At 53.7% G+C, this 27,804-nt stretch overlaps 1 protein-coding gene across 1 annotated transcript in view; it reads left to right on the forward strand.

Annotated features, from left to right (window-relative positions):
* The window catches only part of MAPKAPK2 (MAPK activated protein kinase 2), a 45,719-nt gene extending 20,219 nt beyond the window's left edge, over positions 1-25,500 (forward strand). Inside the window, exons 2-10 of the mRNA XM_069544523.1 lie at positions 20,472-20,611; positions 20,776-20,840; positions 21,094-21,173; positions 21,655-21,781; positions 22,387-22,462; positions 22,820-22,944; positions 23,186-23,271; positions 23,372-23,452; positions 23,962-25,500. Of these exons, the coding sequence (XP_069400624.1) occupies positions 20,472-20,611; positions 20,776-20,840; positions 21,094-21,173; positions 21,655-21,781; positions 22,387-22,462; positions 22,820-22,944; positions 23,186-23,271; positions 23,372-23,452; positions 23,962-24,105 (924 nt within the window). The 3' untranslated portion in view covers positions 24,106-25,500. The remainder of the gene's footprint in view (positions 1-20,471; positions 20,612-20,775; positions 20,841-21,093; positions 21,174-21,654; positions 21,782-22,386; positions 22,463-22,819; positions 22,945-23,185; positions 23,272-23,371; positions 23,453-23,961) is intronic.
* The last annotated feature ends 2,304 nt before the right edge of the window (positions 25,501-27,804 follow it).

Consider the following 27,804-nt stretch of genomic DNA (forward strand, 5'->3'; position numbering starts at 1 on the left):
CCCGCCAGCCCCGGGAAGCCTGAGTATGAGCTCTGCCGCCAGCCGGGGCTGTGTTTGCAGACTCCCAGGCTCCAGTGTCCCAGAGGGACCAGTGACTCTGGGCCCCTAGGACTGGTGGCCTCCAGGGAGGGAACCCTTGCCAGAGAGCTCTGAGCTTACTCGAGGTGGGCCTCTGTAATGGCAGCAGAGAGCTGGGCTGGGCGGCGGCGGGGAGAAGGGGCGGCTCCTCCCTCCGCCCCCTCCTCAGCTGGAATGCATCTCCGCCACTGCTGGGAATGCTCTCAGGCCACTTGTAGGCAAATCGGTCATTATGGAAATTCTGTCTGACCCCGGGGTGGAGCTTTCCTTATTTAGAAGAACTTTCATCTGTGTTCTTTCCAGGTCCTGACACTGAGGGACAGAGCTGTTGCCCTGTTGACCCCTCAAGGCTAGAAGGCAGGGCGTGGTCTGAGCCCCACCCTGTGGTCTCTCTCTCTGGTTCCCCTTCCCCTGCCCTATGGTTGCCTGCCCCCGCCGTCCCCTGCCCCCGCTGTCGCCTGTCCCATCGTCCCCTGCCCTGCCGTCCACTCTCCCACCGTCCCCTGCCCTGTCGTCCTCTCTCCCGCCGTCCCCTGCCCTGTCGTCCTCTCTCCCGCCGTCCCCTGCCCCCGCTGTCGCCTGTCCCATCATCCCCTGCCCCACCGTCCCCTGTCCAGTCTTGTCCTGTCCAGTCTTGCCCTGATTCTGGCCCGGCAGAGTAGGCAGGGGTTGGGGACGAGTGGCCCCGCGCCCCTGTGTCATCTTTCCCACAGGCCTTGTTGGGTCTTCCTCTCCTGCACTGGTCATGGGGTGTGATTCTTCCGAGACTGGGGTGTGTCTTTCAGCTCAGTCATCTTTGGGTGCTTATCAGTTGGTTCTTCAGAGAAGGCAGTGGCACCCCACTCCAGTACTCTTGCCTGGAAAATCCCATGGATGGAGGAGCCTGGTAGGCTGCAGTCCATGGGGTCTGCAAAGAGTCAGACAAGACTGAGCGACTTCACTTTGACTTTTCACTTTCATGCATTGGAGAAGGAAATGGCAACCCACTCCAGTGTTCTTGCCTGGCGAATCCCAGGGACGGGGGAGCCTGGTGGGCTCTCGTCTATGGGGTCGCAGAGTTGGACACGACTGAAGCGACTTAGCAGCAGCAGCAGCAGCAGCAAACACGCTTTCGGGTTGTATTTCCTAACCTAGAAGAGAGAGTCATGTTAAAGAATTTAGCATCAGAAGAAACCTTGACCTCAGGTAGTCTAGGCCTATCCTAGAGAGGAGGAGGCTGAGCACAGGTGACTTGAGTTCAGGTTCTTAGCGAGGTGACCGCAGAGCTGGGCCGAGGACCAAGCCGCTCAGCTTTCCAGTCTCCTTTTTCTAGGCCAGCTCCAGGACGTGTGTCCTCGGGGTGGAGAGCCAACAGTAGGTAAAACGTACCACAGAAAAAGGTTTACATGGTCTGTGCTGTTGCAGGCAGGGAAATAGGGATAGTCAAGTAGATAATTTTCAGATTATTGAAATTCGACTTCTCAAAGTATCTGTGATTTTTTTTTTTTCGGTCCAGCAAATCTATCTTCTTAATTCTCTTGAATTTCCATAATATTCTGTGTCCCAGAAACCTGCTGTGTGCTGTGGGGCAGGGTTCAGTGTTGGCTGTGGGTCCTCTACCAAGTGGATCGCTCGCATGCAGACAGAGCTAGTTAGTTGCGCCAGTCCTTCTTCTGCGGACATGCTGATTTGATAGCCAGCTCCTTGCTGTAGGAAACTGGCTGGAGCTCACTGCAGCTGCAGTTGTGTCTCTGCATTCCTCGGCTCCTGTCTGGAAACACGGTTTGCACAGATGTGGTGAATAGTTGGCTGTAGAACTGCTTCCTTCACTGTCCAGGGGAAAGGACCACAGCCAGAGAGGGGCGGGGCTAGGGCCAGAGAGTGATGGAGCCGGTCCCATGGGAACAAGAACTTAGCCAGGGCGCTTCCGTACGCTCCATCCTGGCTAAGATTTCCTACCCCCAGGTTGGCCGGGCCTCTGCAGCTCTGCCCTTGAGAGGCCCCTGTGTTGACTGAGGCAGCCCCTGTCCTTCCCCTTGCTGCTGTCCTGCCATGACCTCCTGGCCACTCTTCTGTCCCCTGTGCCCCTTACTGGCTGTTACTTCCTACGTTCCCCTCTCTCCATTAGGAAACACTAATAGGCAGCGAGCTTGAGAGAACAGTACGGTGAGCACCCATAGACCCAACGGCCTAGATTCTACCCCTAACATCCGACTCCACTCGCTTTCTTGTGTCTCTTCTTTGTCTCTCCATCTCTCTACTCATTTATCAGCCTGTCTTATTTTGAGAATGCATTTTATAGGAAGTGGCAGACATTAGTACCCTTTGCCCTTAAACATTTTAGCATATGTAAGCACTGGAGTTCAGTATTTGTTCGTGCATTTAATTAATTATTTTGTGGTAAAATTTATATAGGAGTGAAATGCTCAGGTTTTAAGTGTATCATTTGGTGACTTTCATCCGTGCAATCCAAACCTCTGTCAAGATAGAGAACAAAAATTTTTATTACCTAAAAGTTCCCTCATGGTCCTTCCCAGGCCATCACAATTCTGGTGTGTTTTTTGCACTAGGGGTTTGTTTTGCCTGTTCCAGAATGTCATGTAAAAGGAAATCAATCACCATGACTTCTCTTCTGTAAAGTTCATGCACCTGGTTACCTGTATTGGTAGCTCATCCCTTTTTATACGGCGCAGTTTTCCATTGTATGGATGGGATACAGTTTGCTTATCCGTTCTCCTTTGGAGCATTTCCAATTTTTGGCTATGATGGGTAAAGCTCCTGTGAATATTCTTGCACAAGTCTTTTTGTGGACATGTTTTCATTTTTCTTGGGTCAGTACACAGGAGTAGGATTGCTGGGTCAAAGGAGGCAGCTACTTCTTGTTCTTGAAATAACGTGCTGTGTTCTGTTGATGTGAGTATTAGAAACACCTTATTGCTCATCTGGATGGTTCTTTCACTCAGTGCAGGATTCCTCCAAGAGCCTCTGCCTGAGTGTTTCCAGGGGCAGGGAGGTTAGTACCTTCCAAGCCCCTACTGTTGGAGGACAGCTCCTTGTAATTTCTGCCGTGGGGAGTCACATAGCCCTCTTCTCTGTGACAACCCTACGGAATTTTGGGAGTGTTATCACATCCAGTCTCTCAACTGCTCAGAATAATTGTCCCAGTTTACGGATCCATTTATCCCGGGAGTTTCTTCGCGGACCTTTTATGCCCTGGTCATTATTTTTTGAAAGTTTATTAGTTTTCTTTTGCTTAGACGTGACAGTGGATTTGTGTCATGTGAGAAGTGCCGAGTGTGGCTGGGTCTGGACGCCGGTCTTGATCTAGGATCTTGATCTGCCAGGGAGCTGCAGGTGATGCTCACTTCTTGGCAGCTGCATCGTGACCATATCATGGCATTGGATCAGATATTTGTAAAACAGAATACCACGAATCTAAGGTGATATTAAGGTACTCCTGCAGCCCGAAGTCAGTTAGAACCTCTGATACTAACCGCATCTTGTGTTCCTTCTGCTTGCCATCTTCTCAGTGTATCTTTGCCACCACTTTATGAGAAAGGTACTATTAAAACGAACTTAATAAAAACTGTTTGGTTTAAAACAGTGTTTGTCAGCTTGAGTACTATTGACGTTTTGGATCAGATAAGTCTGTTGTGGAAATTGTCCAGTGCTTCTTAGGAATTAGCATCCTGGTCCCTACCTACCAGATCCCAGATGCAGCCCTCTCTGTGCCGCTCCAAGTTGCAACAATCAGAAATGTCTCCAGACATTTTCAGATGTCTCATGGGGAAAATCACGTCAGGCTGAGAACCATTCCCACGGTGTAGAACTTAGTAACTGAAAAAAGTTTAAATGATGGAGCTCTTCCTGAGGGGACCACTGTTACTATTTACATGTGTACGTCCCTCTGATGTTCGTTCACTGTGCGGGCAGTCCTTGCTTTTCACAGTTACAGCGTACATGAGTTCCATTTACTGTAGCTTAGTTAAATAGCACCAGTCCCAAAACGGCATAGTTCAAGTTCGAGTTGTTATGCTGTGTGAACTACGAGTAGTTGTACAGAGTACAGACTTTGCAGCTAGCTCTTCAGTTCACACATCCCTATGTGCCTAACAGATGTGTGTTAGGCTCCGTGGCCAGTCACGGCCCTTCTGCGTGTCTGTTGGTGGAGGTCACTCCCGTCTGCCGTTGAGTTCACACGGGCAAGTGTGCAGCTGTTGTGTTGCTTCCTTGTCTCCTAGCAATAAACTCATGTGATGTTTTACAAAAATGGACAATCAAAAGAGGAAATTGCCCAACATTGATGAAATTTCAGCAAAGAAATGAAAAATGGTAATGCTGAAAGTGAAATTCCATAACTGAACCTAAGTGGAATTACAGCTGACTGCAGAAATGTCGACACTGCCGCTGTTTGAGACTCTGCGTAGAATTAAGTGAAGGCAAATCCCCTGACCCGGCAGTTGTGACGCAGAGGACAAAGAAGAGCCAGAGGAAGTGACGCTGGGGAACAGTTTCACATGGAAGGGACTCTCGAAGGTGTTTTGCAACATTAAAAACCCAAAGGATAAAATGTTGGAAACTGATTCAGATTTACAGAGAGTGTGGCAGTTTATAAAGGCGTGGAAAAGATGTTTGCTCTGTCTTGTGTGTGAAACCTTGAGAAGGCAAGCCCTGTTCAGCCTTCTCTGCATGAGTTTTTACAAAGAAACAAAACACTCATTCTCAGTGTCTCTAATTTTTAGTTAGTGTGCTAAATCAATATTAGTTTTATACTATTTCTTACTTCTTTATTCATTTATAACTGACAGTAAAAGAGTTTTTAATGTTTTGATAAAAATTTGTAAAGACCATGGAACAATCCGTTTTCCCCGTTGATGATTAAGATTAGTTTGTATGGTCATTTGCATGGCTCCGTGTTGCTTCCCAGGCGGCCCCAGTGGTAAAGAATCTGCCTGCCAGTTCAGGAGACACAAGAGATGCAGGTGCAATCCCTGCGTCCGTAAGACCCCCTGGAGGAGGGCATGTCAACCCACTCTCGTATTCTTGCCTGGAAAATCCCATAGACAGATGAGCCTGGGAGGCTACAGTCTATGGGGTTGCAGAGTCGGACATGACTGAATGTACACACACACACACACACACACACACCCCCACACTACTAAGCAAGGCTATATTTACAAGAAAGTGGGTAAACACACACGTATGTACACATATCTGCCTTTTCTTTTTTAAAACATTTTGCAAAACTGGGACCAGACTGTATGTATCAGTCTGCAGCTTGCCTTTTTCATGGAAGAATATCTTTTTAGGAGAAATTGTGATCTCAGTTTATCTAGATCTACCTCTTGTCTTATAATTGCACGGTATTTAATGTGCCATTATGGGTATACCGTGATTTATTTGACCAGTTTCTAGTAGTGGGCATTTAGTTTACATCATTTTTTTAACCCACTTGAAATACACTAATACACTTGACTCTTGAACAGCGTGAGGGTTAGGGGCATTGACCCACATGCAGTCAAACACCCACGTATAAGTTTGCAGTCGGTCCTCTGCACCTGCAGCTCCGTATCCTTGGAATCAGCCCACGGGGGATGCTGTTGTCCTATAGTCTGTATTTATTAATAAAACCCCGCATGTAAGTGTGCAGTTTAAACCCTTGTTGTTTGAGGATCAACTGTGATGCTAAAGTGAATATCTCTGACAGATACTACCATTAGCCCCATTTAATGGATGGAAACGTTGGAGATTAGAAAGTAAGGGAATTCCCTGGCAGTCCAGCGGTTAGGACTCTGCACTTCCACTACTGGGGACCTAGGTTCTATCCTTGGTCAGGGAGCTCATTTAAAAAAAAAAAAAAAAGGAAGTGAGATAACTGCCTAAGGTCAGGCAGCTATTAATACTAAGCTTAGAGCTGGCTTGAATTTAGGGCAGTCTAATTGTAAGGCCCTTGCTGCTTTATAGTTTCTCTTAGAAGTAACTTTTAACAACAGTAACAGCAGCAGCATCAAGAAACGATAGTAGAGTTTATTGAATTGCCCTATGAAGTAGGTACTGTTATTATCCCTGCAATGCAATGAAAGAAACTTCCAGAATCTCATGGCTAGTTAGTTAGTGGAAGAACTGAGACTCGTACAGGCAGCCCGCCTTCAGAGCCTTCATTCTCACTCATCGAGTTGCGTGGATCTGACTTCAGAAAGGTCTCTCTCATCACATGCTATTATTTTAGTAGATGTTTTTTGAGCCCCAACATATGATATTTTTAGGGAGTTACTTTGGCCCGTATTTTCACTTACTGTGATCTTTAAAGAAGTCTGTTCACTGCACGCGCCCACTGTGCGAGTCACCTGCAAGTCCGATGCACTCCTGCCTACTACATCTTCAGCCAGTGTATTTATTGGTAGAATTGTAGGCAGAGCCGGTGATGGCATTCCGTGGCTTGTCACTGGAGGTGTTCTCTGGCTTTAGTCAACAAGCAAATATTTACTGAGTACGTCCATGAATCCATGTATTAGGCCCAGGATTAGGAATCAAAAAGTGAATACGACACGGTCCTAGTCTCCCAAAGGCATGTGGCCTGTATAGCAGAGGGAGGACCAGTCTTGTAAATGGCACCAGTGTGTGTGTGTGGAAGTAGGAACTTGGCAAGAGTCTTGTGGGAGCAGAGAGGAAAGAGGGGCTGACTGCCTGCAAGTCGCTAGGGAGGCTTCACAGAGGAGGTGGCATTGCCCTGGTGCTGGAAGGATGCGAAGACTGGCGTCCTGACAAGGCGTGGCGTGTTGGAGGACAGAGGGGTTCAGTGTAGCTTAAATAGGATGAGGGCAGAGGTATTACGGGCAGGAGCTAGGAACGACCAAGCTAAGGAATTGGGATTCCGCCCTCTTAGCCAATGGTGATGTTTAAGGAAGAAAATGTGTCTTCTCAGAATTGCCTTTTCGAGGTTGATGTGGGATGTGCTGGAGAGCAGACCAAGTCTAGGCGCTGGTTAGAGAGCACGGAAGGCCCAAGGGGGCCACGCCAGTGGCAGCCAGCCTGGGGAAGAGAAGACTGACTGGGGAGATCTCTGCATAGACAGAGTGGGGTGGCTCTGCTGGGGGCGGGTGGAGAGAGGCTGCAGATGACTGCTTCGAGATTTATATCCGGGAGTCCGGCTGCGTGTGACGTCGCTGTCATTTACCGAGACCGGGCAGTAAGTCAGAGTGAGTGCCGAGTTCAGTTTGGTGCAAGTTCAGCCTGTCCCCAGTGGCTCAGCAGTGGAGAATCTGCCTGCTAATGCAGGAAGGACGGGTTCGATCCCTGGTTGGCAAGATCCCCTGGAGAAGGAAATGGTTACCCACTCCAGTATGCTTGCCTGGGAAATCCCATGGACAGTGGAGCCTGGCGGGTGACAGTCCGTGAGGTCACTGAGTTGGACACGACTCAGCGACTAAACGACACTCAGCCTGTCCTGGATCCGTGAGATACCACTTTAGTGTCGGCCGTTGATGGCTATTATGAACAAAGTACTTCGTCACCTCTCTGCCTCTTTCTTTACCATCCCAGAGGCTGGCAGGGGACCTTGTCTACGTCCTTTGTAGCAGTCAAGGACCCGTGCGTTAGTGTCTGCTGTTTGTCTGGCCTGTAACTTAGTAAGCCTGCTGGAAAAGGTGGCACGACTCGCGCGCCTTGGCTTCTCAGGGAGCTAGCCCAGGCTCTGCCGGTCTAGTCCACGACCTGCTCCAGAGGTGTGCGAGAGACAGATGTGAGGTCACGTGGTCCTTCTTCTTAGCAGTTCTGTGTGCGCATTGTTTCTTTTTCCTTGGCTGTTTCCTTCACTAGGCTGAACTCCTTGACACCTGCGCGCTCCCCCCGACCCCGCACCTCCCTCCCCCCTGCACCTCCCTCCCCACCCCCACCCCCCACCCCCCCCCCCGCCCCCCCCCCCCCCGCCCCGGTGCCTGGGGCAGGGCGGGCACTGGGGGAGTGCTCGCTGCCAGAAAGCCGGGCACTGCCCACTCTGCCCACGGCTCCTCGGTGCTGACCAGTGGTGGTTTGGGCGTCACACCTGCTGCAGATGTGCAACCCCACAGACGGCGGCCCACCACGCTCCGCCGACCAGGCTTCTGGTCGTGGGGTGTGATTCTTCTGAGACTGGGGTGTGTCTTTTAGCTCAGTCATCTTTGGGTGCTTATCAGTTGGTTCTTCAGAGAAAGCAATGGCACCCCACTCCAGTACTCTTGCCTGGAAAATCCCATGGACGGAGGAGCCTGGTGGGCTGCAGTCCATGGGGTTGCTAAGAGTCAGACATGACTGAGTAACTTCACTTTCACTTTTCACTTTCACTTTTCACTTTCACGCATTGGAGAAGGAAATGGCAACCCACTCCAGTGTTCTTGCCTGGAGAATCCCAGGGACGGGGGAGCCTGGTGGGTTGCCATCTATGGGGTCGCACAGAGTCAGACACGACTGAGGCGACTTAGCAGCAGCAGCAGTCAGTTCTTGGGTGAGCTTGGATTTGAGGTCTGCCTTAAGTATGGTCCAGTTTGAAGAGCTTTCTCCTTGATAGAAATGATAGCACAGTCGCTATCACTTCAGTAGATGAGAGCCTCTGTCCCTCCCCCCGAGGGGCGCACTTCCTCCCTGGGTCTTCTTCCAGCTTCATGTGTAGGTTTAAGACTTATTTCAAGTAGTTCTTGCATTTCCATCAGCTCTGCTTATCTGTTCTTTGAGCTCATCCCACTCTCGCTGGGACTGTCCAGGGTTCGGGCAGTTGCTCGTGTCTTTGGACACCTCCTCAGCACCCTGTGCTGTGACCTTGCCCTTGGCAGCTGGGGATTATCGTGCTTTAGATGCTCAGAACCCGCTTGTTGGAGACCAGGCCTCGTCTTTCCAGCCGCATCCCCTTTTGGGACCTCTCTTTATACTGTCTCTTTGTCTCAGATTTTTCAGGAAGTCTAGGCGAAACAGTTGTTTCTGTCTCCAGGCTTTTTCTTCCCTCCTTGGAACTCCAGATTGACGAGGTTATCCCCCAAGGTGGTATTCTTGTTGTTGTTATTGTTTTTGCTAATCGAGGTTTCTTTCTTTCTTTCTTTCTTTTTTTAAAATGTAATTTGCTAGCCTTTGCTTTCTGGTTAGAATCGAGTTCTAGGTAACACTTCCCTTCTTGCATTTTCAGCTGTTTGAGAGGTGAGCTCCTTAATGAGGCAAGATAGGGATGTGTCAGGGACCCTGCTCTTAGCAGAAAAGGACTTCGTCTCTCTCTGTGCTGTCCAGGTGCTCAAGGCGGGTGGTTGGAGCTCTGTCTTGCATCTGGTCCGTTTTCGTCAGTTGTGTAGGAAAGAGCAGTTCCCGTCTCTTACCGCATGGCCCCCCACGTGTTCCCACAGCACCCACTCCTTGTTCTTTCTCGTCCTGCCTTCACCCGGCTGTCTTACAAGACCCTGCTCTTCTACTTTCTCTCTCAGTTCCCTCCACGTCCCCGCAGATCCGTTGGTTAGGGCACGCATTCCTTGAATCTCATTCCGCTGAACTGGCACGATGAAGATGGGCGGCATTTATTGCTTCCAACTGAAGGTTTATATCTGCTTTGTTAGCTGCATAGGATTAGATGGATGGGGGCCACGTGTGGGCCAGAAGCGTTGTTCATGACCTCCTCTCGCCTTATTTTCTCTCGATGGTTTGCCCATCTCTGGGTTTCGTAAAATCATACCTACATACTACAAAGAACAGGGCGTTTCTATCCCCGCCACTCGGACTTTAGCTTCCAGCACACGCGGCTCGTCCCGCGTGCTTCCTCCCTGCCTGCGTCTGCCTGTGTCCGGGGAAATATGCCGTGTCTCGGGCAGTGAGACACAGCCTCTGGCGCCATCCGGATCTGCAGCCCCCGTTTGGTCTGTGAGTGTTGCAGCTCCATGGCGTCGAGTTCTGAGCGGGGCCTGGTGGACACAGAGATGGCCAGGGCTGACCCCAGGCGGGCCGGGAAGGGAGGCCTTTGGGGACAGGCGCTCGTGTCCACAGCCCGGGGTTTGTTTGTCAAAGCCTCGAGTGTCGTGAAAATAGGGACCTGGAGGTTGGGGTCTGAATGGGGTTGGATCCTGGCTGTGTGACCTGGGGCAAGTTGCCACACCTGCAAATGAAACCAGCAATGGAGGCTTTCCAGAGGCCTGTAGGAGGCTTAAATATAGCGTATTTTCTATATATAAAGTACACCTGATGCCTGGTCGGTGCGGCACACATGAAGATTCTTCTTTCTCTTTCTGTCTGCTGGAAGAAACAGAAATCTCTGTGTCCTGTGGCTTTTGGGTTCCTTCCTAAGGCTCCTTCGTGGTGACACCCACGCTGAGTGCAGGGCTTTTTCCCCAGATAAGTCAGAAGTGCCCAGCAGTGGTGGTTTGGGGCCGCAGCCTGCTCTCTGTCATAGTCGGGTTATCGTTGTTGTCTAGTCGCTAAGTCATGGTCGACTCTTTTGCGACCCCGCGGACTGTAGCCCGCCAAGCTCCTCTGTCCATGGGTTCACCCAGGCAAGAATACTGGAGTGGTTTGCCATTTCCTCTTCCAGGCGATTTTCCAAATCCAGGGGTTGAACCCACGTCTGCTGCATTGGCAAGCGAATTCTTTACCGCTGAGCCCCTAGGGGAGCCATACTCGGGTCATATACTCTCCAGGAAGATGGCAGGTCTTCTCATCATTTGGGCTCCCCTCGTACTCTGAGTACCAGCAGCCGCTCCCCCCGCCCCGTCCCCTGTGGCCCACGAGGGGTCCCCATCTCCGCTCCTCCTGCTCTAACAAGAAGGTGGGCTTGCTTCTGGGGGGACTCAGGCTGGTGGTCAAATGGAGGACCAAAGCATACTGCACCTGCTGAGAATTACTAGACTTAATTTTTAAGAAGAAATACATGCAGATGATAGAGACCCAAACAGTATACAAAAATGTAAAATGAAAAAGGGGAAAGATGAGAAAATATAGATGTTTTTGGGGGAGGTAATTTAGCCTCCAGAAAGATGCTAAACATCCACGAGTCTGTATGTTGTCTCGCTCTGCCTTAATCAAGACAAAACAACCACCCAATTGGTGCATTTTACATTCTATTTAGTACTTTTTTTATTTTTGGAAATTTTAAAAAGGCAGAAAAGAAAATGTTACCTATAGTACTACCATTTATGTTTAGTGGCTTGCAGGATCTTAGTTCCCTGACCAGGGATGGATCCTGTGCCCTCCACTAATGAACCTTTTGGTGTGTTTGCTTCTTGTTTTTGTGAACATACTTTAAAAGTTACCTAAGTAATGTGAATTCAGCTCCATTAAAAAAAAAATTAGAACATAAAAAAGCCAAAGGATGCTCCTGTTCTTTTCTGCGTCCCCGTTTATTAACACCCAGTCCCCTCTCAGTGGGGAATGCAGCCCTTCCTCTCCCTCGAAGCAGGCTGTGCCCTCCTCTGTTCTGCGTGGCACCTATCTGATCAGTTCCTTAGTGGTAGACGTTTAGGTTATGACCAATTTTTTTGCCATTAAGATACTTTAGGAACATACTTGTAGAATGATTTCCTAGCTAAGTAGTTACTGGGCCTAAGGTTTGAACATTAGGGTTTTGATAGACATAGCCAAAAATATACTGGTTTATATCCCTGTTGTGTGTATGAGAGGGTGCCTCTTCCTCAAGTCTCTTTGCATAAGCTTAGGAGTTTGTTTCTTTGGTTGGATGGCTTGCAGGGTCTTAGTTCCCTGACCAGCAATGGATCCTACGTTCTCTGCAGTGGGAGCTCAGAGTCCTAACCACTGGATTGCCAGAGAATTCCTTCTTTTGGTTTCTTTTTTTTTTGGTCAAACATTAAAAAAAGAAAATTTGCCATTCTGGTGAAATTGTTGTCATGTTTTATAAACACTTCTCTTTGAGTGAGTGGCGGCAGCCTTCTTGCGTTTGATTTTCTCTCTTTGAGCTGTCTGTTCTTGTCTTTGGCCAGTTTTACGTTGGATTGTTAATCTTTTACAGTTGATTCGCCAGAGTTAAGTTAACCTTTGGCTAGCACGTGTTGCAAATATTTTAAAAAATGTGTCGTTTATAAGCATAACTTGTAAGCCTCTTGCCTTTTGGTTGGAGGCTGGTCCTTCCTGTCTGCCCAGGAGAGTGAGAGCGAGGCTGAGGCGGGAACCGCAGGGAAGGTCACGCCCTCCTGGGCAGAGTGGCTCAGGGCTGTAAAGGCTTTGAGTACTGGGTTCCCTGCTGTAAGTTTTAGCTTTGGGTTGGGATTTTCTCTTGTCACATTAATGAAAATCAGTAAACAATATGGAAAATCACTTTTACCTCCCAACCAAATGTTTGGGAATGTGTGTGCCAACATGTGGGACCCTGATGATGTTCTTCTGTGTGCCTTTTATTTCAGAGACTTTCTCACCTTCAAAGACTGAAAAAAAACGTGCTGTTAGATTTCTGTTTCTATCACTTCCTAGGCGAGGTCCATCAGTTGCTCCTCTCTGAGCTGGGCAGAGGTTCTAGAAGAGGATCCTACTCTTTCTGCCCCTGAAGATGTAGAGGAAAACCATTGTTTCACCCAAGACTTGCCCGTGTCTCCTGTCTTATGTCCTGAGCTGAGCTGGATGAAGAGAGACAAGAGACACCCCTGCAGCCTTTCATCTCTCTGAAATCTGGGGGAAAAAAGAGATTCTTGCTCAGCAGCACTGCTGCTTCTGTGACAGCACATAACTTATGTCCTTTATAGCATAAATCATGATGTGTAGTTTAAAAATAAACATAAAATGTGTTCATCACGTGCTTCCTGCACCAAAGTGTAAGCTCCGTGGGGCAGGCTTGCATTGCCGTGTTCTCCGTTGTGTTCCAGCAGCTTCCACGCCAGCACGTGATGCCACGCCAGCACGTGACGCCACGCCAGCACGTGACGCGTGCCCGGCGATGACCGTCGGGGCAGATGAGGTCAGGGGCTGCGAGGGCCGCGTGTCTCCCCCCCCCTTGATGGCTGCAGACCCAGGGAGGGGGGCTTGGGGGGGACCCTGCTCTTCAGGGAGGTCGCTCATGGTACCGGGGCAGTGTGCGACCTCCTGACTCTGCACATCTCCTTGTTGGCTGTCCAGGGCTGCAGGGGCCCCGTTTCCCAGGTTTCAGGCTGAATGAGAGAAGAGGTCCCGTGATCTTTCTGCCAGACACGGATGCCCCGCTGCCAGCCGGGGCGCTGGGGAGGCGAGGATCGGGGCCGGGTGAGCTGGAGCAGGCAGAGCGTGGTTGTGTGGCTTGCACTACAGGTCTGTTCGTCCCTTCTCCGTGGGGGCCTGTGTGGCAGCAGGCGCCCGCTGGGCACGGGCCACTGCCCCGCTCAGGACTCCAGAGTGCAGCCCCTGGCAGAGCCGCCTGGGCGCCCACAGCTGCTGTTCCCTGGCCACCGGGCCCGGGGCTTTGAGGGATAGCCCCCGAGTCAGATGCAGAGAGCTGAGCTTCTCTGGCTCTTCAAAAAGTATACATGCTAATTATGAGTCACTTAGAGAATAAAGATGCAGTAAAGAAAATCAAGGCGCCTATCATCGTATCTTTCAGATATATCGTTGTTAACGTTTTACCGAGTGTGACTGCTGTTCCATATATATGTGTATATATACACACATATACAGGCAGATTTAGACATCTGTGTACGTATACATACAAATATAAATATACGCATGTATACATACACAAATACATGTGTCCATATGCAAATATACATATAGGACTGTGCTTACTTAAATATACAGATAGGACTACACCTAAAAGCCTTTTTTAGAAGATCATTTTAAGGCTTTTAGTTGGAGGAGCATTGCTCCACAGTGTGGTGTTGATTTCTGTGTATAGCACGGTGAATCAGCTGTGAGCACACAGATGGCCCCCTCCCTCTGAGCTCCACACCCCCAGCTCACCAGGGAGCCCCAGGCTGAGGCCCTGTGCTGCCTGGCAGCGCCCCGCCAGCACTGCCTCACCCGTGGCCGTGAGCCTGCTTGAGTGCCCACAAGTCTCCTCTCTTCCCGCTGCAGCCCAGGCCCGCTGCTGTCTGTGACTCCATTCCTGTCCTTCAGTTAGGATCATCGGTACCGTCTCTCTAGATTTCATATATGCGTTAATATACAGTGTTGTTTTTCTCTTTCTGACTTAACTTCACTCTATACAGCTTTTTCACTTACAATCAGACAGACTTAAGGAAACTTCAGATGAAGATTTGTGCTTCGAAAGGAAAAGTGCTACTGTTGATAGTGTCGAGGTGACTGAAACCCTTAGAAATCCATTTCCCCTTAAGTTTTCTTCTGAAACATTATTTTAATGATTGAAGATCGTATAGATAAACTCCTGAAGAAGCAACTCTGTTGCCTGTTGCTGGGCTTTCAGTTTGTTACTCATTTCTAGTTAAAGTAAGCCAGGCTTAGAATATATATAGTGCTAAAGCTCCTATGATTAGTGCCAAAGGGTAGAATTCTGGGATTTCAGGGTCAAAGAGCTGCCCTGCACTTTCAGGATTGTGCACGTTTTCAGCCGCTGCTGGTGGCCGTTGGAATCATGGATACCCTCGGGCAGATATTCTGCCCTTTGCCCTTCCTCGGGGTGGTGGGAAAGGGGCTCTGGCGCAGTGGGAGTGGGGTTCAGACCCCAGCGCTGGTGGGAGCAGCCAGCTCAGGGGCCTCGAGCTGGAGCTCAGTGGCTCTGCTCCTGTGTTCTCCCTCTCAGAGGGCAGCATGCGTCCTCGTGGGCTGGGTGTGCGGGCTCCTGCTAGTGCCCCTTGCCCGGCTCCTCTGGGCCCTCCGAGGCTGCTGCTTGCTGGGACTGGGCCCACAGCAGCAGCCCTCCTCCCCAAGTCCTCCTGCTTTCTTCTGGCCTGCTCAGCGCCCAGGTCACCTCCTTCCATGTGGGTGAGCCTGCCCATGGCAGAGGTGCCGCCCTTCTGTTGGGAGGGCAGAGGTCCTACTCACCAGGGTGCCCCACATGTGGGCACTGCATTCTGTGCCTGAGCCAGGCTTTCGCATCCCTCACTCTGGGCACTCAGTCAGTCGTGGGGAGGATGGACAGCTTCCTTGTCTCTGGACACGTGCACCCTACCCTCAGCTGTCTGGGTGGTGTGAAGGGGGAGGGAGACCCGGGGCCAACATGCCAAAGCCCACTTCTCCCCGGTGTCCTGGGTGCCCCTGTCCCAGCACCTGGAGCCACCAACAGCTCCGTGAATGAGACGCGTGTGAGCGAGGTGCCCGCTGCCCGACCCAGTGGGGCTCGTGCGGGGGTTTGGAGCAGAGCAGTAACAGCAGCACCGATGTGCGCGCGCTGGTTCACTTGGGCAGGTGGGCGCTGTCGCCATCCTGTTCAGGAGGTGAGCCGAGGCAGTGAATTAGATCGCAGAGACATCACTTGGCCACAAAGGTCCGTCTGGTCAAGGCTGTGGTTTTTCCAGTGGTCGTGTATGGATGTGAGAGTTGGACTATAAAGAAAGCTGAGCACTGAAGAATTGATGTTTTTGAATTGTGGTGTTGGAGAAGACTCTTGAGAGTCCCTTGGACTGCAAGGAAATCCAACCAGTCCCTCCTAAAGGGAATCAGTCCTGGGTGTTCCTTGGAAGGACTAATGTTAAAGCTGAAACTCCAATACTTTGGCCACCTGACGTGAAGAGCTGACTTATTGGAAAAGACCCTGATGCTGGGAAAGATGGGGGGCAGGAGGAGAAGGGGACGACAAACGATGAGACGGCTGGATGGCATCATCAACTCAGTGGACGTGAGTTTGGGTGAACTCCGGGAGTTGATGATGGACAGGGAGGCCTGGCGTGCTGCGGTTCATGGGGTCGCAAAGAGTCAGACACGACTGAACGACTGAACTAGTAGATCAGGAAACTGAGGCACAAAGGGATTCCCCAACTTTGCATGCTTGGCAAGTGCTGGAGCCTGTGAGGGATGGTCCCCGGGGACCTGGGGCTTGTTCTTCCTGTCTTCCGCAGATTGGCCTCGCTGGGGAGCAGCGCCCAGACCCCGGCCTCTGTTTGTTTCCACTTCTCTGGCTCACCTAGGTGTAGAATGCTGACCCCCACCCCACCCCCCCACCACCACCCCGGGTCATCATGTGGTCCCATGATGGAAGTTTCATTTGGTGAGGGATATGAGGCAGACGGTCCTTTTTGCCTCCAGATTCCAGCGAAGACGGAGGCATGGAACAGTGCTTTGTTTTGGATTTAAAATTTTTTGGAATTGGAGTATAGTTGATTTACATTGTTGTGTGAGTTTCAGGTGTCCAGCGCGGGGATTCAGCTGTGTGTATGTATATTCACTGCTTTCCAGATTCTTTTCTCACATAGTTTATCACAGAATACTGAGTAGAGCTCCCCGTGCTATGCAGTAGGTCCTTGTTGACCGTCTGCTTTCTATATAGCAGTGTATATCTGTTAATCCCAAATTCCTAAGTCATCCGTCCCCTTCCCCTTTCCCCATTGGTAACCATAAATTTGTTTTCTGTCTGTGAGTCTTTTTCTCTTTTGTAAATAAGTTCATTTGTATCATTTTTTTTAAGATTCTATATATAAATGATACCATGTGATATTTCTCTCTGCTTCGCTTAGTGTGATAATCTCTCTGTCCATCCGTGTTGCTACAGATGGCATTACCAGTGTATTTATGCACCACATCTTCCCTGTCTTGGCTGTTGTAAATAGTGCTGCTGTTGGGATGCACGTATCTCTTTGAATTGGAGTTTTACCCTAGAGGTTCCTCCCCAGGCAGCGGGCACTAGTCTGGTCCTGCCTCCTGGCACACCTGTAGGCAGGTGGCCTTACCTGTTGCATTGCAGTTTAGCACGTGTGACAGTTAACCTTCTCCACTGGGGAAGGGAATTTCAGAGGCAAACCCTGGGGGGCCCTGGCAAGTCACAGTATCCATTGCAGGCTTAGCACGGGCTTAAAATATTTTATAATCCCCTCAGGCATTCCTTGTCTCCGGGCCTCTGGCTTTTTGGTGGGAAGACCCTTTCTTCCCTCAGCTGTGGGCCCTCAGGACTGCGGTCTTGGGCCTTTTGGCCTCTCCTGTCCTTGTCCAGGCTGAAGAGGTGGAAGCCTTTCCATGTGACTCTCTTGGCTCCTGGTCAAGCCTATTGCGTTCCTCTGCTGGTGGCCCCTGGCGGCGCACCAGAATCCTGCTTCCTCTCCCTGCCGCTCCTCGGGCCAGAGCTCAGCACCCCCCCTGTTGGTCTCTGCTCAGCCCAGTCCTCCAGATTAGCACGTTCCTGCCAGCCTCTGGGCACGTCGGTGCCCCACAGCTGTCCACACAGCCTCTTTGGCTCTTCACGGCTCTGCCCCATGACATCAGCCAGCCTGGAAGCCTCACCGGGTCGAAGGTCTTGCTTTCACTGTGGGCCAATTTTTATATCCATTCAAGGATGTCAGACACAACCCTGCCTGTCAGTTACTGGTGTTCGTGGGGATTCTTACTCTGCTTCTCTTAGAATTTTCAAATTCTAAGGGGCTGCAGTACTTTCAAGTACTCCTCTGTCCTATTTTCTTGTTTTGACAAGCTGAGTAGTGCAGAACTGGGATGCAGATTGTGTGCGACTCGCAAAGCCAGGTTTGTTGTGCTATGTCACTCCACCTCCTCTGCCAGCTACGGAGTGAACCGTGTGCAAATCTGAAGGCGGAATGTGAACCCAGGCTTCCTGGCTGCACGTTCTCTTTTGCCTGATGCCCCACACGTTGCTGTGTCTGAGGTAAAGAGAGCAGGCAGATCCTGCAATGTGTACTCTGAGTTTAGGAGGGGCTGGGGGGCGTGCACGTGGGTTTGGGCCTTGGTGTGTGCTCACTTAGAGAAGAAAATGGCAACCCACTCCAGTGTTCTTGCCTAGAGAGTCCCTGTGGACGGAGGAGCCTGGTGGGCTGCTGTCTCTGGGGTCGCACAGAGTCGGACATGACTGAAGCGACTTAGCAGCAGCAGCAGTAGCAGCGTGCTCACTTAGCACAGCTGTGGAAAGTTTGAGCAGAGCTGGTTTCTAGGCGGTGGTCATGGGGCTGCAGACACAAACCCAGCCTATGGTCTTGCTGGTGACTTGTAACATCAGGGTTTGTCGGTTATATCAGGGTGTTCCAGCCTCATTCAGAGGTGACTGAGAGGGCCCCTGTGCTGTGGCAGCTACACTGATGGCTTGCAGAGGTGAGCGCCTTTCTGATAACAAAGTGTGCTCAGAGGTTCTTTCATTAGAAGCTTGCAGTGGCTCTGTGAGGGAGGGAGGCAGATATTGTAACCCCCGACTCGCAGATGTGGAGCAGGCTCAAAAGGTGACGGTCTCTCCAAGGATGTGCAACCAGAAGTGGACAGATTTCAGACCCAGGCCCAAGTGCCTCCTAACTGCAGATCCTTGACCTCCTGTTGCCTCTGAGTGACTGTGACAGCTTGGGCTTCAGCACTGTGTGCCTGTAGAGGGCGACAGAGGTCTTTCTTTTGGGGCTGCGGGGAGAACTCTTTCTCGTGAACTCTGAATTTAGCAGTCTCACAGCAGCTTCTCACTGGGTTATAAGCATTTTCTGTGTGGCAGCCTTCGCTCACACCCCTTCCCCCAGTTTGAGTTTTTTCAGGTCGTTCAGTTGCTCAGTCGTGTCTGACTCTTTGCGACCTCATGGACTGCAGCCCATCAGGCTTCCCTGTCCTTCACCATCTCCTGGAATTTGCTCAAACTCATGTCCAATGATGCCGTCCAACTGTCTCTTTCAGACTGGGACTCTCTGGTTTTCACATCTAGCGCAACGTGTGGTCCATAGTAGGAGCTCTGTAAATGCTTGTTGAATTGAAATACTTTCAAATGAGATTGGCCAGAGTCTCTTCCTCCTTTTCATAGGGTGTGGGAAGGGAAAATAACCTTTTTGAATGAATGAAGTTGAAGGGAGCAAACTCAGGATCTGTGCAGTGTCCCTAGACTGCCACCAGGTGGCAGTGTGACCTCATGGTGACTGCTCCCTAGGAGACTGAATTATCTGGACACCTGTTGGGGGTTGTGTCTCTGAAACCAGTTTGCATTTGGTGATCTGAGACTAACAAGTCTTGGCTTCCACCCCTCCTCTAAAAGTTGCATGGTATCGTGGAAAAGGTTTAGGCTTCGGAATCCACATGGCCTGGATTCCAGCCCTGGCTTCCCCCAGGAAATGAGCCTGGGACACGTTGCTTCTGTGAGCCTCAGTTTCCTCAGCCTGTAAAACGGGCAGCAGTTGTACAGTTAGGCAAAGCCCAGCGTGTCATAGACCACAGCATAACTGAATGTTAGCTTTATTGTTGGGAGCACCTGTTTGCCTTTCCCCTTCCTGTGTAATCAGGCTCCTCTCTGGCCATCTGATCTTCTTCACCAAGACTCGTGCGCTTCCCAGCAGGTGTCTTAGTGCTCCGCTGTGCCACCCCCACCTCAGGGTAGCCCCTGGTACCAGAGTGACTGTCCTGGCACCAGGTGCCATGCGCAGGAGACATGCCGCTTTCTCTGCCCCTTTCCAGAGGCCTCTGCAGACTTGCTGCAGAGTGCTACCTGACCAGTGTTGGGTCTTAGTAAACGGCTTGGGATTAATGAAACCGGCTTAGACTAGTCAAATCTCGGCCTTGGACGCAGGTAAGGGAGCCAGGCTCCTTTAATACCTTGGCCACCTGGTCCCTGAAAGAAGAGGGGTTGGGAACAAGGCTCATGTTAAGTGACTTGCTCCAGGTTGGGGATCTATTAAGAACCAGGAGTTAGATCACACTGGCTGGCTCCTGAGGCTGTTTGCTGTTGAAAGGATATGGCTGTGGATTTGGTGTGCTGGGTTCAGGGATCTTAGAGCTTCCTTTCCCGACAGATCTGGAGGCTCCCCTCTCTAGGCCCCTTTCTGCGGTTATCTGGATTTTCGTCAGTCTTTCTTCCCACCCAGGCATCCTGTACTCTCCGCCTCCCAGTGCTCAGCCCTGCCTGCCTTTTGGAGTAGACTTCATGCCTTTAGCTGGGGAGAGGACCAACCGTCTTTCCCTACGTGGTCAAGGGTGGTCTCCAGTCAGCTGTGGAGACCTCACAAGGGGTCACCCTGAAGTTTCTTTTAGAGCAGAAAAGAGAGCTGCAGGGCCCCAAGTCAGGCTTGGGAGGGGGTGCAGGGCTGTGACAAGAGGGCTGGTGCTGGGCTGGGTAGGGGGTGGATGGGCTGGGGCAGAGGACTTGATGGACCGGGGCAGGGGCCGTTGATGGACCGGGGCAGGGGACTTGATGGGCCGGGGCGGGGGTTGGGCGGACCGGGGTTGGCGGGTGGATGGCAGGGTGGGGCGTCGATGGGCTGGGGCAGGGGACTTGATGGGCCCGGGGGCGGGGGGCGGGCGGGGTGCAGATGTGGGGGCAGGGTTCGGTGGCGTGCCGGTGGGGGCTGGCGGGCACATGGGCCGGGTCAGGGGAGGTGCAGGCTGGGCAGCCCCCGCGCTCCCTCAGGAGGTCTGGCTTGCAGATGCTGCAGGACTGCCCCAAGGCCCGCCGCGAGGTGGAGCTGCACTGGCGCGCCTCGCAGTGCCCGCACATCGTGCGCATCGTGGACGTCTACGAGAACCTGTACGCGGGGCGGAAGTGCCTGCTGATCGTCATGGAGTGGTGAGCAGCCCGACCCTGCTCCCCGCCCGGTCCCCTTTCCTTCCCAGGACTGCAGGCTGGGGGCGCTGAAACTCAGCATGCAAGCACCTCGTTCTTCTTGGAGGGTAGTGGCTTGCGCGCTAGTGCGATGTCACGGCCTCAGTCTAACTGTGGCTTTGTTTCAGTTTGGATGGCGGAGAACTGTTCAGTCGAATCCAGGACCGAGGAGACCAAGCCTTCACGGAAAGAGGTAGAAAGGGTCTGTCGCGGGCCCAGCTGGGCGGCGGGGCAGCGGGGCTCCAGGGGCCTGCTCCCAGGGAGGTGCTCAGGCCCGCTGCCCACCTGCTGCTGGGGCTCTGCCCGCTCCTGCACCTCGCCTTCTGGGGTGGGTGGGGGCGTCAGGGGCCTTAGGCTTCCCGGGAGGGCTCTTGCCTCAGCTTTTCAAACCTAAGGACGCATCTTGTGACTTGGCTTCTGGCTCCCTGCTCCCGTCTCCTCCGCAGAGGCTTCAGAGATCATGAAGAGCATCGGCGAGGCCATCCAGTATCTGCACTCAATCAACATCGCCCATCGGGATGTCAAGGTACCAGCTGTTTTTACTGCCCACCCAGCCCCCAACCCAGGGGGCCCGGAGGCCGTAGGGGTCAGGGCCACGGTCGCCCTCGGAAGGGTCCCCAGGCTTGTCCTGCGTCCCTGCAGCCTGGCTCCTGCCGCAGAGTGGGCAGAGCGCCTCTCTGCCCCGCAGGCCCTGTCCTCTGGGCAAATCCCCCTCCCGGCCGGGAAGCCTTCTGAGGCCGTGCTCCTCAGTTACCCCCCACAGCCCACCTTTGGTCTGTGTCCCTGTGGCGCTCACTCTGTCTCTGCGGCAGTGTCTTACTCCCACGCCTGCTGAGATATCTGGGGAGGCAGGGGCTGAGGGTCCCGATGGTGTGCGGATCATAGGGGCCGGACAGACGGTTGCTGAATGAGGGCGGGAAGGAAGGGAGGAATCATTCCCCTGCGGGTTTCTGATGGCCAATCACAGGTTCAGCAGAGATGCTCCTTGTCTCTCTCTCTCTCTCTAGCCCGAGAATCTCTTATACACCTCCAAAAGGCCCAATGCCATTCTCAAACTCACTGATTTTGGCTTTGCCAAGGAAACCACCAGTCACAACTCTCTGACCACTCCTTGTTACACACCATACTACGTGGGTAAGTCTGGAGAAACCCTGGGAGCCCGTCTTTGCCCGGAGCTTCTCCCACAGCCTCCTCTTGCTGGTCTCAGGGCCCCAGGGCCCAGAAGAATTGTGTCTGCTGGCCCTTTGTAGCCCGGTTCTGATGTGACCTGACCTGAAGTAGGCTTAGCAGGTCTCGCTGGGCCTGAAGTGGTATGGGAAGTTATGTGTGTGGGGTTATGGGTGGAAGTTTGTGCCAATGTGCGCTTTCACTGAGAAGAGCTCTTGTTCCCGTCAGACCCCCAGGGGGGTCAGGGATGTGCCTCTGGTCTGGGGCCCCCAGCCGACTGCACAGGGGAAACTCTCAAAATGGGTTTGTCAAACTAAAAGGCAGTCTAAAACGCTCTTGCAGTTCAAGACTTGCTTTATCTTGAGATTCTGGCCCTCGGGCTCCCCCCTGAGGAGGGTCTTCGGGTCTCCTTTACCCAGCCCTGGGCCTGGGTTACGACTGCCCCCTTCTAGGCCTAGCTGCAGTCCCGTCGTGATGGGCTTAAGGGTCGGGTGGGCACATCACCCACAGAGGGCCGGGGTGGATCCTGGTGTTCCGAGGCCCAGGCCCACTGCCTTCGTCTTTGTTTGCAGCTCCAGAGGTGCTGGGCCCAGAGAAGTACGACAAGTCCTGCGACATGTGGTCCTTGGGCGTCATCATGTACATCCTGTGAGTGTGGGGCGGGGCTTGGGGGCGTGGGCTGGGCAGGCGTGGACCGAAGCCTCTGCCTCTGGGGTGAGAGGAAGAGGCCATGCTTAGTGTCCCCTTCTGGATGGGGTGCCCTGGGGGTCCTGCGTGTCCCTTCTCAGTGCTGAGTGGACTCTGACAGCTCATTGCTACGAATTGGCTAATGGGCAGGAAGATGTGTGGTTTAGATACTCGGTATGTTGGATTCCTGGGCCCTGTCCCTGACTTTGTACCTGAATCAGTGAGTCTCAGTTTCTCTGTGAACTTTGCAAGAAGTCCTGGTGTGGGACCTAAATAACATCAGCTCTGTTCTTCTCTTCCTGCTTCCTGTCGGCTCAGGCTGTGTGGGTACCCCCCCTTCTATTCCAACCACGGCCTTGCCATCTCTCCGGGCATGAAGAGTCGCATCCGAATGGGCCAGTATGAATTCCCCAACCCAGAATGGTCAGAAGTATCAGAGGAAGGTAAAGAGCGCACGCGTGCGTGCGTGTGTGCGTGTGTGTGTGTTCCTGTGTGTGTGTTCCTGTGCGCGCGCGCGCGTGTGTGTGTGTGTGTGTGTGTTCCTCAGGGCCAAGCATCTTGAGTGGTCTATGTCCATGCCCCCTGTAAGTCTGGCTTCTCCCTGAAAACTGGGAAGGAGCAGGAGGGGCGGGTAGCCCCTGAGCTGTCTCTGGGCCCTGTGAGCACCCTGCTTTCCCCCCGCAGTGAAGATGCTCATCCGGAACCTGCTGAAGACTGAGCCCACCCAGCGGATGGCCATCACCGAGTTCATGAACCACCCCTGGATCATGGTGAGCCCGGCGGGCTGGAGGCGCCTGGGTCCACTGGGCCGGTCCCTGGGGGCCCCGCCCCGCTCCAGGTCTTTACCTGGACCCTTTTCTCTGCCCCCAGCAATCGACAAAGGTCCCTCAAACCCCACTGCACACCAGCCGGGTCCTGAAGGAGGACAAGGAGAGGTGGGAGGACGTCAAGGTGAGGGGGCGCCTGGCCGGGGGGCTCAGTGGTGCTCAGGGAGGCGGCTGGTTCTGCATCCTCTCACCCCGTGTCATCTGGTACCACAGCGACTCTGAGCCGCTTCCCTAACCTGGCTGTGGGCAGAGGCTTCTGTGTCAGTCTAAAGTTGGCTGTGGCCGTTTCCTGCCAGCCTACACTCTGCCTCTGAAAGGTCCTCTGCAGTCTCCTTACTTTGCAGAGGAGGAAACTGAGGCCTGGGCGGGGCCCGGGATTGGGGGGCGTGCCCTGTTCACAGTCGCCCAGCTAATGACTGGCTGGAGCAGACGTGAGACCAGGTCTCCTGGCTCCTAGTCGGTCCTTTTTGCTCCCCCAGGCTCGCTGGGGGGCTCTGGGCCCTAGGGGGGCTCTGCTGAGCCGGCCCTGGGCTCTCCGGCCGGCTTGCCCTCTGTCTCCGCTCCCGCACGTCACCCCATCCTCGCCTTGCTCCGTCTGTGGTCTCTGATGTCTCTCCCGGTCGCCACCCCCAGGAGGAGATGACCAGTGCCTTGGCCACGATGCGGGTCGACTACGAGCAGATCAAGATAAAAAAGATTGAAGATGCGTCCAACCCTCTCCTTCTGAAGAGGCGGAAGAAAGCGCGGGCCCTGGAAGCCGCAGCCCTCGCTCACTGAGCTGGGCCTGCCGCTCCGCTGGAGGACAAGCAATAACTATCGACCCGGCTGGATTTTTTAAACAGAGACCCAGAGCCGCCTCCTCCCGCTTCCCCTCCTCCTCGGCCGCGAGGGGCCAGGACCTCTTCAGAGGCTGCGTTCTGCCTTCGGTTCCGGCCACCTGCCTGAGAGGGGGCGCCCGGGAGGCTGGGGCCCCGGGGAGAGGGAGCACCGTGCCCTCGACCCTATGCTCATTTGGCAATTTTATCAGTAATTTGACTTAGAATTTTTACGAACCTTCTTTTATTGTTCTTGCCCTCACTCCCGCCCGTGTACCCCAAGCCCCGTCCTGTCTGGAGACTGCAAGGGTTTGCGGTGTGTCCTAGGGTGTCTGTGGAACCCTCTTGAGGGGCGTCCTGCGTTACGCCGCTGGCCCCCTGACCTCCCCGCTACAGCCCCAGGTTCCCACTGGCTGAGGCCTGCCAGGAGCTGCAGACCGTGGGGCCTGAGGCCCGGAGGCTCTGCTGAGCCCTCGGATGTCCCCGGTGTGCCAGACGGATAGTGAGTGTGAGTGTGTGTGCGTGTGCGTGTGCGGGGCCCCTGCCGCACTCGGAACCGTCTCCCCTGCCCAGGCCCACCCTGCCCGTGCTGGGCCTGCCCAAGTGCCTGGGAGCCTGTCTGGCCCTGAGCCAGGCCGCCGGCCCCGCCTGTGTGGGCCGCTCCCCGCGCAGTCAAGGGCGCGTGGAGCACTGGCGCAGCGCCAGGAAGACTGGAGCCCCACTTGGAACCCTCCGCCAAGGCGCCGAGCTGTCAAGTCAGGCCTCTGCGCCCCCTTCCTGCCGTTCTTAACCTGCTGGTGTTCTCTCATGTCTGCAGCCGTTTTGCAGCAGGCCCGCCCTCAGCCCACGTGGGTGAGCCTGGCTTTTGAGTGCCTCCTGGGCTCCGGGTTGTCGGTCCACAGTCCCTTGGGGGCGAGCATGGCACCCCCCGTGGCCTCTGCAAGTGTCCATGGCGCCGCCCAGCGGGCGGGTGGGGGAGGCTTTGCACCAAAGATGTCCCGACTCTGCCCCTCTCCCACCAACTGCTCCCTCACCAGCTGCTCCCTCGCCCCCCGCCCCAAACAACTCAGCGATGTGTCCAGGCCAGTGTGGGGTGGGGAGGCCCCGTGTTAACCTGAGCACTGTGGGGAGGGCCCCTGCACCGCGGTCCCTGGGGCAAGGGGCGGTGGTGCTTCAGCTCTCATCTCCCTCGGGCAGGGCTGGGGGTGCCCGGGGCCTTCTCGGGGTGCGAGGGCAAGGCACCGATTGCCCGCAGCGCCTCCCCGCTTCTGACGGCGCCCAGCTCTCAGACTGTTGTGAACTCTTGTCGTTTTGTATGAGCAAAATTGTCTTTACTAAACAGATTTAATAGTTGAAAGGCTTTCTCTCTTCCTTCCTGAGGTTCAGCCGCTTGACGCCCTCCACCTCTCGTCTTCCCATGCGTGGTGAGGGGAGGGCAGAGTCGGGGTATCCTGGGGGAGAGAGGCGAGCCCCCGGCCCAAGGGAGCCAGCGCCCGCCCTATCAGGGGCCTGGGTGATGTCTCTGGCCTGGGCACGGGCCCTGCAGCGGGGGAGCCCGCGCGCTTTGCCAGTTACTGAATCAGGAGCCCAGCTGCTTCCCAGCCCGGTCTTAGACTTGTTTAGCCATGGCCAGATGCTGACATTCTCAGCCGGGGGTTGGGGTTGGGGTCAGGGTCAGGGTCAGGGTCAGGGTTGGGGCTGGCATGGAGACTCCTGGGGGAGTGTCGAGGAGCAGGTGTACCTGCGAGCTCCAGTAGGGGGTGCCAGAGGCCAGACAGAAGGCAGAAACCAAACCATCAGCTGAAAGCGGCCTCAGCGCCCCCGCGAGCGTTCAGTCTGCAGATGTGAAGGCCGAGGCCCGGATATTTGAGATCGCACGGTGAATTGACTTGTGGCAGCGCCTAAGGAAGCAATTGGTTTATTGACCTCACTGCTCTCCCGGCCAGTCAGATGGAAAAGGAGCTGTTGATGAGTTTACCTGCGTTTTCTCACATGATCCTCAGAGCTGTCAGGGAGACAGGCAGGCCAAGATCATTATCCCCATTTTATGAGTGAGAAAAGCGAGGAGAGTGAAGGGATGCCCTGGGGGTCCTCCTGCTAGTGGGTTTGGACTAGAACTCAGGGGGCAAGGCCTAGGGTGTTCTTGTCCCAAGACCTCCTCCTGCCTGGAGGAGAGAGGCCTGCTCACCCTGTCATCAGTGGGGTCCCGTCTCCCCTGCCCAGCCTCGTGGCAGAGACAAGGCCCCCACAACCTACCCCTCACAAATCCTGAGTGTGGTTGGCTCCTGCCTTGAAGCTCAACCCATGTCTCTAGAAACCACTGCTCAAATGAGCCAGCGGGAAGTTTTCCTGTCAGAGAAGTCCAGTCATGTCTGCGCTTAACGTGGGTATCAGAGGTGATAAGAACCCGGAGAAAGAGGGAGTAAGGGGTGCAGGGGTGGGAACTGGGGTGCAGGGGGCCGTTTCCCAGTGCTCTGCTCTCTTTGGAGGCCGTGTTAGTTTCCTGTTGCTGCTCTAATACGTTCTGTGGCTTAAAATAGCACATGTTTAATTGTTAGACTTCTGAAGTCAGGAGTCCGATGGTCCCCCAGTCTGAGATCGACACAGGGCTGGTCAGGTTGCGCTTCTCCCTGAAGCCTTTGCAGCTTCCAGAGATGCCTCTGTTTCTTGGCTTGAGGCCCCCTTCCTCCGTCTTCAAGGCTGACAACGTCACATCGCTCTGATCTCACCAGGAAGGAGCCCCCGCTTTGAAGGACCTGTGTGGTCAGAGGGGGCCTACCCAGACACTGCAGTGGCCCTTCGCCTCAGTCCTACTGGCAGAGCTCCTTTGCCATGAAGCGGTGTGTTCCCAGGCCCCGGGGTTGGCTGTGAGCATCATGGGACCGCTGCCCCGTCCCCGAGGCCCATGTCATTCCACCCGCCCCACACGTTAGCCCTGCGTTCTGCTTCCTCCTCCACCCGGGCTGGCCCGTTTCACAGACTGGACCTGGCATTCGGGAAGGGTGGCTAGGGTGAAGGGCAGGAGGGGCCTGGCTTGATGAGAACGGTCTTACCACGGGTGTCTACCCTCTGCAAGCTCCTGATGGGCCACGCTGGCGTCAGCCCGGAATTCTCTGCCTCTGGGAAGCCCTTTACCTCCGTCTGCTAAACTCCCAGGTGCGGTGGCGGGGAAACTTTTGTACCTAAAGGCACATGCTGGCTGGCAGGGTTGGAGGAGGAAGCAACATAGGATGTGATCCTCAAACACCCTCGAGTGGTGTGAGAGGTAGGGAAGGCCTGTGGACACTCGTGGCCACCAGGAAGGCCTGGTGCTGCACTGGGCGATCCCCCGGGTCCCTTCACCGTCATAAAAAAGGCTTCCGGGAGAGTCGGTCTAGCCTGCAGCTGACCTCAGAGAAGTAAAATGAAGAAGAAAACTCAGCCTCAAAGAAGTGAAATGACTCTCCCAAGGCCTCATGACTAAGCAGAGGTCGATCTGACTTGGATCTCCTGCTTCCAAGTTTAGAGCTTCGTAAAAAAAACCCACCAAAGATAAGGAAGGGAAAAGGGGTCAGACAGGGAGACAGCAGGCTTCCTCTCCACCGGGCATGTTCCCATTTCTGTGGAATGACGGTGGCTCTTCTCGGCCTTGGGGGTGTTGAGTGCCGTGAGATGGTGGACT

This window comes from Ovis canadensis, chromosome 12 (genome assembly GCF_042477335.2).
Source record: "Ovis canadensis isolate MfBH-ARS-UI-01 breed Bighorn chromosome 12, ARS-UI_OviCan_v2, whole genome shotgun sequence".
In the NCBI taxonomy this organism is placed as follows: domain Eukaryota; kingdom Metazoa; phylum Chordata; class Mammalia; order Artiodactyla; family Bovidae; genus Ovis; species Ovis canadensis.